At 44.1% G+C, this 8,513-nt stretch overlaps 1 protein-coding gene across 2 annotated transcripts in view; it reads left to right on the forward strand.

Moving 5' to 3' along the window:
* Positions 1-4,916: 4,916 nt before the first annotated feature.
* inpp4b (inositol polyphosphate-4-phosphatase type II B) overlaps positions 4,917-8,513 on the forward strand; it is a 175,035-nt gene continuing 171,438 nt past the window's right edge. For both annotated transcript variants that reach the window (XM_083655610.1, XM_083655613.1), the window contains exon 1: positions 4,917-5,032. In XM_083655610.1, coding sequence (XP_083511736.1) covers positions 5,003-5,032 — 30 coding nt within the window. In that variant the 5' untranslated portion in view covers positions 4,917-5,002. The remainder of the gene's footprint in view (positions 5,033-8,513) is intronic.

Raw genomic sequence — 8,513 nt, forward strand, 5'->3', positions numbered from 1 at the left:
TATTGTTGAGTGGTTGATGACGTTTTAGACTTGACACTAAAAACTGTCTTTTTTTAAATCAGTGATTATGACAGAAGAGATTTGGAACAAGGCTTGATTGTTAAGAATTGAGATTCAACCTTCAACTGCCAGTACCGGTAGTCTTCTGTGTCTTTGTTGTCGCCAATACATCCATTCACACAGTCATATTACTATCACTATCAGTGGCAAATGTTTTGAGATAGTAATATACAATTGGTAATTTTGATGTAAACTTGTGAAATTAGTTTAGATTCTTTTTTTTTTGCCTTTATTGAGTGAAGAGAGACAGGACACATTAAGGAAGAGACAGGGCGATGACATGTGATGAAGGCAGATTTTGAAGCCAGGATGCTGCGATTACATGATGTGTGCCTTAAGCAGCTGGGCCACTACAACATGTGTATTTATGCTCAAAAGATCAGCTGATTTATTTTTATTTTTATTTATTTTTACCCCTAAACTATGTATATATTTCTAATTATGGTACATTGTGTCGGCAAGTGTGTGACAAATGCTTGTTAAATCACAAGCTAGTTTGTGTTTCTGTTGGCAAGCAAGCCAAGGTTAGGAAGGACACTCACCTTGACAGTGCAACCAGCATTGGAAATCAGAATCAGCTTTATTGGCCAACTATGTACACATACAAGGAATTTGACTTGGGTTTGCATTGCATTCCTACACTGGTAGAAAACGCCTGATACTGTCTTGTACAATATGAACAAACTGTGTGTGTGTGCGTCTGTCTGTCTGTCTGTCTGTCTGTCTGTCTGTCTGTCTGTCTGTCTGTCTGTCCATCTTGTAATACAGATATAGCTCTTTGCAAAGATAGATTTTTGCAATCACACATCGGCACCTTGCTGTGTGTCCCTGCACATTGCCTTGTAGCTTTTCTCGCCTTGTCGTTTCACAGATGGTCAGATAAAGCTGCACTAAACTAACCACAAAGAATTAAAGATAAACCTGCACTAAACTAACCACAAAGAATGCAAGATAAACCTGCACTAAACTAACCACAAAGAATGAAAGATAAACCTGCACTAAACTAACCACAAAGAATGAAAGATAAACCTGCACTAAACTAACCACAAAGAATGAAAGGCCTTGATGGGACAGAGTATTTGAAGCCTTCATCTCTTTCACTGACTTTATTGCTGCTCCTCGCTCTTACTCAATACCTCCCACGAGGGCCCCTTTAATCTCCAGTTGCCGTTCAGTTGCTTATGTAATAAATCAAACCCATAGAGATGGAACTGCACGTAAAAAAAGCAACCTTCTGCCTTTGCTGTTTTTTTTATGGATTTTCACCCATTTACTGATGTTACCCGGACTTTTTGCAGAGTAATGTGCGAAACTGACCAGGCGTCGCAAGAAGATCAATTGTTGTTTACATGCCAGGATTCTGCTGGCTGGATAAAATGCACCTCTCGGCTCGGATCCAAGGAGGTCGATGAGCACAAATTTCTCATTACTGTGCTCAAGTGGATACAAATGTTCATTAATACATTAATTCAGCGCCATATGGACGTCAGCCTGGATGCTTCTCCTATTTTAAATGCCTTTCATGTGAAACTGATGTTTTAAACCTTCACCTTCAATCCAACACATTTTCAGTGTTGTGTGTGTGTGTGTGTGTGGGGGGGGGGCAGCAGATTCTTTATCGATTTAGATTTTTCTGTAATGGGCTCATGGGTAGGCCAACATACAGTATCAAGAGTTCTGTTCCTACTCGAATGTAGTAATTACTAGGGGTGGGAATCTCTAGGCACCTCGTGATTCGATTTCGATTCAGAGGGCTACGATTCGATTATAAAACGAATAACGATTATCGATACATCTCGATGCATCGATTATAGATGCATCTTGATCCATCTTTTTTTTCAATACATGCTTTCTTTTTCTCACTATGTTACTACTTTTAAAATAAAGTTAATTTAAATTGCATTGTAATGATCCATAATTAAAATAAACAGATGCATTTACTTCCCATTATCTTTTATTAACAAAGCAAATGGAAGAGATGTGTCAACTGGAAGGTTACATTTGCCAACGTATTTCCCAGCATTGCAAACAACCAACAGGAAAATTAACTCCACTTCAGCATATTCTAAATCACTTCTTCTACATGTTGTAACAGCTCCGCCACATTTGCACCAGTCACTCATCTCATCACACTCGTTTGGAGTACATGAGACGCTAGCTGCCACTGTCAGTGTTCAGGGATGATGTGCGCAGTAACAATGGATGTCCACGCATCACAAGTTAGAGCTATATCCTACCCGCTTTCTTCATTGAGTCCAAAACTTCAGCTTTGGTCTCATTGTACAGTCTGGGCTCTGGGGATCACTGTGTCGGTAAAAAACCGCCGAGATGGTGACGTTGTACCTCGGCTCCAAAGCGCGGAATCCCTGGTTCTCAACGACTGAGTACGGACATAATCCATCATGGCAATAAAAGTCGCGATGGATTTTGTGATTCGTTTCACCCTTTCCGAGTTGGGTGGATGCTTTAATAGCATTGCTTGCTAAATTGTTGGCTGGTTGGGAGCAACTACAGCCGGTGTGTCTGCCATCTTCACACACGTTTGTTTTTCTTTCGGCCGGTGTGCCACGCCGTAAACTGTCCGGGCGCTGCCTCGCGCTCACAGTTTAGTTCCACCTTTTCGTTCCGTCAACATCACGTTACAACTAACATTTAAAGTTTTTTATTATTGACATTTGTGAATCGATTCATAATCGTCCACGTCCGCATTTCGATGCATCTAAGAATTGATTTTTTCCCCCACCCCTAGTAATTACGTTGTATGACTGTGTGAAATTTAGTAACAGATAAAGACAATTTGTTTTTGTTTGTTTGTTTAGTATCTCACATCAAATTAATGATTTTCATATCATGATAACAAATGTAATCAGTTCTTCATAGTATTTTTTATCAAGGGTGGATGCGTCGATTTAGCTCTGACTGGATTAGTGAGTGTTATCATGTTGAGGGGAGTTCCTCTCCGTAACCAGGAAGCATGGCTTTCCTATAAAGGAATTGTGGGAAGCAAAGTCTTCCTGTCCTTGGAAGCCAGTGGGACAGAGTGGCAAGCTGCTTTCGCTGTCGGAAATGAAAGCCTCGTAAAAAAGCGATATCTCCTTGCCAGAGGGAATGCTACTCGCCTGGCTGGCATTTTAATCGACTGCTGAGGCAACAATTTTATATCTCAATATCCTTTTCTTTTTTCTTCTTATTTTTCTCTTCAACATGTCCATTGTGCTTTGAGGTGGGGGCGGGGCATGGGCCGGGTGTAGGGGGTGAAGACGGTAGATTGGACAGAGCAAAGAAAAGATTGAACCGCGGCCCTCGGAGAGAACGCTGCTGTCCAGGGGCCGTGACATGTGACTTCCCCTCCAACAGAGGGGAGACTTCCCGGGAATTGGGTGATCGCTAAACTCTCAACCTCAACCGCTTTCACCTCCTGTCTTCCTCGAGGGGTGAGGGAACATATTTACCGCGTCCTTCTCCCCCCCTATTGTCCCATCCTCCACCTCTGACCCGGTCTTCTGTGATTTGTGTCTTTCGTACGGGATTGTTTCTCCCTCTCGGTGCTGTTTTCTCTCTCTCTCTCGTTCTTCTCTCTCTGCTCTCCTCTTGTCTGCTGTTGTCTCTAACCCTGTCCTCCTCCCCCCCACCCTCTCTTCCTCTCTGTAGCGTGTCACGATCTGGTGGCCTCAGGCACAGACCGGAAGCCCAGTGCCCTGGTCCAGGTGGCTGTCATAGACCCCCACGAGCAGTACCTCGTCTCCCACGCCTGTACAGAGATAGTGGAGGTAAATGCACGCGTGCACACACACACACACACACACACACCATCCGGTCACCCTCTCTTCAACCTCCGATGTTTGTTGTGTTGCCGCGTCTCTGGGTCACTGGGCCTTGGTTGGTGTTCTCTCCATCTCTCCCTGACCTCCTTTTTCTCAAGCGTTTCTTTTCATCTGAATCAGTGAGCTGGAACAGACAGTTCAACGTTAACCTTCTTCACTGTTACAAGCCTATCAGGGGATACGCATGTGTTTGTGTGCATAATTACCTCCGCTAAGGAGGTTATATTTTCCACGCCGTCTGTCTGCCTGTTTGTTTGTCAGCATGATCACAGAAAAACTACTGTGCCCATTTTCATGGATCTTTGTGGAAGGGTGTAGAGTGGGCCAAGGAAGAGCCCATCTAATTTGCATATCATAGCAGACTGGACTATTGGCCTTCGCAGGAGGTCTGTGCTCTCCAAATGCCCGTCTAGTTGTCTGCATGTTTCCTACAGTGAGAGAAAGTCTTTGCGTGCTCTTTGACTTCTTTTACTACCGCCAGTGTGAGAGTGCTGTTGCTAAGGCAACAACCACACAAGTGTTTTTTGGGCGGCAACAGCTGCCCCCTGTCCCAGTATGGAAAACCTAGTTACACGCATACATACCACACGCACGCACACACACGCACGCACACACGCACGCACACGCGCGTGCACACACACACACACACACACACACACACACACACACACACACACACACACACACACAGAGCCTCTTGTCTGTACCCTCTCTCTCTCTTTTTTCTTTCCTTATTTAAGGCCCAAGTCAACAGTCTCATGAGCAAGAACTACGGAGACATGTTTATTTTCCTGCTACGTTAATTTAGCTGAATTTGCAGGACTGTCTCTTTTAACATGCATTTCAACTCCTTTCCCTTCAGCCTAGTCACGGGAACACCAGTGTGAGTTTGTGCATGTGTGTGTGGGAACACCAGTGTGTGTGTTTGTGCGTGTGCGTGTGCGTGTGCGTGTGTGTGTGTGTGTGTGTGTGTGTGTGTGTGTGTGTGTGTGTGTGGAAACACAGGATGTGGCGGGATACTGTATGCTGGCTCAGCCAGCCATGCAGACACACGTAGTGTCGCTGGAGTTATGATTTCATGGACGTAATGTTGAGGATTTGGAGTAGGATCTGAGGAGATGGACTGCTTTCCACTTCACAAAAAAAGGGTATGTGGGAAAAAACATGTGTTGCTCTACAAGTGTACTTGAGAAGAGAGGATTGCAGGCATGTAAAGTGAGCTGTTTAAGATAAGAGGTATTGGCCATTTTTAGCTTGTATAGTGCAATAGTATAATGCCAATGAACATCCCACTACTTTAAAGGAGATTTTTGTTTTTTTTTAACCTGCAGCCCTCTCCTCACATTAATTATGATCTGACGACTCACCCAGTGCTCTCCGCAGCGTTTTTGTCGTCCTAGGCGTTGCTTTGAGATCAATAGCATCGGGACTTTCCAGATGAGAGTTGTGTCTCTCACTGACCCGACAGGCAAAAATGGGCTGCCTGTAACTAGTGAAAAGAGCGAGGGGGAGAAATGCAGTCTGATCGTTCCTTAGGGAACAGTTTATGACGATATGCGTCGAAAACGGGAATAAAACTGTCTATTTAAATGGAGGAAAAGCATGCTGCCACTTGGCCCTCACGGAGCTCCATTCTAGGAGTGGCTTGGACGCTATTGATCTCAAAACAACGCCTAGGACGACAAAAACGCTGCGGAGAGCACTGGGTGAGTCGTCAGATCATAATTAATGTGAGGAGAGGGCTGCAGGTAAAAAAAAAAAGAAATTCTCCTTTAAGCGCTTTACATAGAAATGATGACTCATGTCAATAATGTTAATATTATTCGGACCCAGAAGTACAGCAATGTTAATATTATTCGGAACCCAGAAGTACAGCACAACACATACAAATCTGAGTGGCCCTCAGAAAGGACAGCTTCCCACTCATCATAGGCACCATAGTAGTTTATGATTTAAGGGGTTTAGGGTGATACTTGGATAAAAGTCCCTTAACCGCATATCACAACCTTTGAACTCTGCCTTGAATTAAGTGTTAGCGTGTTCAGAGGAGTGGAGGTTTCTCCGCTTACAGGGTTTAGCACTCCGACATGGTCTGGTTTGGGTCTTGTCTCGCAGGCGGCACAATGACAACATGCACAGCAGCTGTTCAATAACCTGGCCAAAGGAGAAGGGCTGTGTGTGTGTGTGTGTGCGTGTGTATGTGTGTGTGTGTGTGTGTGTGTGTGTGTGTGCGTGTGTGTGTGTGCATGTGTGTGTGTGCATGTGTGTGTGCATGTGTGTGTGCATGTGTGTGCGTGCGTGTGACTGCGTGCCCCACAGTGTATGTAGTATGAGCTGTAGGACAGCCTGACCACCACTTGTGTTTCCCGTTTGTCACATTCCCAAGAGGCCTGCTCTCAACAGCCGGTCCTGGGTTTTCTTGACACTGATTGGAGTCTTTCTGGCTCTCTGGCTGTAAGCTTTAACATTAGCCCTACCCATGTGCTTAGAAGTCTGATCTGTGGCCTCCACATATGATATACTCTGAGGGCTTTATTACGATATACTCTTAAGGGCCTTTATTTGGAAGATCAATGTTGGGACATGCCAAGTTGCCAACTGCTACACAGCCGTCTCTAGCCTTTACCCATGAATCACCAGACAGGGGGTCAATTATAAACAGCATGATGGCATTTAAGTGCGACACGTCCGGATTTGACCGCTCTTTAGTTCACACTGATGAGGCTCCCAGACAGAGCCGGTCTGGAAAAGTAGGGTGGTCAGGGGCTCAGTCTGATGCGTCACCTGAATGTTTGAGAGTTTGACCGAACAACATGCAGCTGCTACGACAGTAACCTACATTGTGAACGATGATGGGAATTTTTTGACATTACATTATTTAAAAAAAAAGCAAACAAGATATGTTTATTCAGTAACAACTCTCAAAGCAGAATATGCTAAATCCAGTTAAAGACACAGTGTATAGTATACTGTGGCTCTAATCTATGTTTCAAATGCTCACTGCTTGTGAGCATGCCTCAGAATACTAACTGCTACTGTAGCAAGAGATACAAATGTAACAGATTTCTAAGTGCAAGCGTATGTCTCAGTGTGGGTAGTGTATCTGAGGCCATGTCCACACGGAGACGACTTTAGGTGTATCCGCTAAAGTTTTTTGTCATATAGCCGTTTCGTCCAGATGGAACCGCGTTCTGGGACTATACGTTCTGTGAGTATACGCTAATTTTTCAAAACGGGTCCCAGAGTGATTAAATCTGAAGACGACACCCTTGCATTTCCGTGTTTACAACCCATACGCATCTTTCCTGAAACGATGATGCCATAGCCCCACCTCTCTCCACCAGCAACAATAACAATCATGGCAGTAACGTTCGTGCTACAGCAGTGGGGATCTTGCAGCAAAATATAATGCTCCTCTATTACCACCGTCAGCAACAAGTGGACACGGAGAACAGCGTGTAGCCTACAACATCCTCAGGGCTCCACAGCTGACTCTACCCATCCACCCCTCCCCTCCCTTCATCGGATATTTCCCAGAAGGCTTAGCGGCGGCTACATTTTTACAATAACACAAACAAAATCAGGCTTAACGTGTTAGATAGAAATTATATTTATTTTTAATACAACATGCAATTCTGGAATATTTTAATATTGGACAAAATGAAATGAAATGAAATGTAAACCCTGAGTGAAACCAACATACTCTCTTGCCCTATATATAGCCCTCGTAAATACAACGTGAATAGGGAAGTGAGAGGTTTGAGGAACACGCGGTTGCACTGTGATGTCTGTGATATCCGCTCGTGTCCACTCCAACAAGACTTTAGCTTACTTGACGCGACTTTTTCCAATAAAAACACATTTATGCCATGAGTTTATATAATGTATATTTATGTTGCATCATTTAGCCTGTGCTGTGATGTGCAGGAGCGGCCAATATGCTGGGATGTGTTTGCAACATGTCTAAAGATCATGGAAGTGGATGATATCAGGAATGTCACCGATAGTTAACGTTCTATATTGTAGGCTACAGGGAGACCATCAGCCCTGCTGAACAGCTCTGCATTTGCCTGTATACTGTAGGTTTCATCATTTTATTCATCGACATGGCAAACCTCCCCGCAAAGCCAAGGGTTTAAGCTGCTGCTACAGTGAGATAGACATTATAGACTGTGCGCCCCTAGAGGTTGTATGCCATTATTGACGAGATTGTCTTTCTCTGTTATTCTACAGCGGTTTCAGTGGTTTCATGTGGATACACACATTTCTTGAAACGTTTCCATGTTTATGGAAAACTTTTCTGAAACGAAAAAAAAAAAGATAGCTTCCGTCTCCGTGTGGACATGGCCTTAATCTACTGTTGGTGAAACGGACAGGGCCAGTGACAGTTTAAGTAGAAAATGTCTTTAAAGTACAATAGGAAGGGTCTTCAACAAATAGTATTTGAAGCTGAGGAGGGGGAAAAAACCCATCTCTCACCACGGTGAAAAGAGATGGCTTCTTTTCTTTTAGGAAGGTGAAGTAGTTAGTTTTCCACCGGTGCATGCTACCTCAGTACGTGCTGGTAGGGGAGAAGAGACATGATTGAGAGAGAGTGGCATTAGCGGCACATAATGGTGCCAACACTAT

Source organism: Poromitra crassiceps, assembly GCF_964638095.1.
Source record: "Poromitra crassiceps genome assembly, chromosome: 19".
NCBI classification, from domain to species: domain Eukaryota; kingdom Metazoa; phylum Chordata; class Actinopteri; order Beryciformes; family Melamphaidae; genus Poromitra; species Poromitra crassiceps.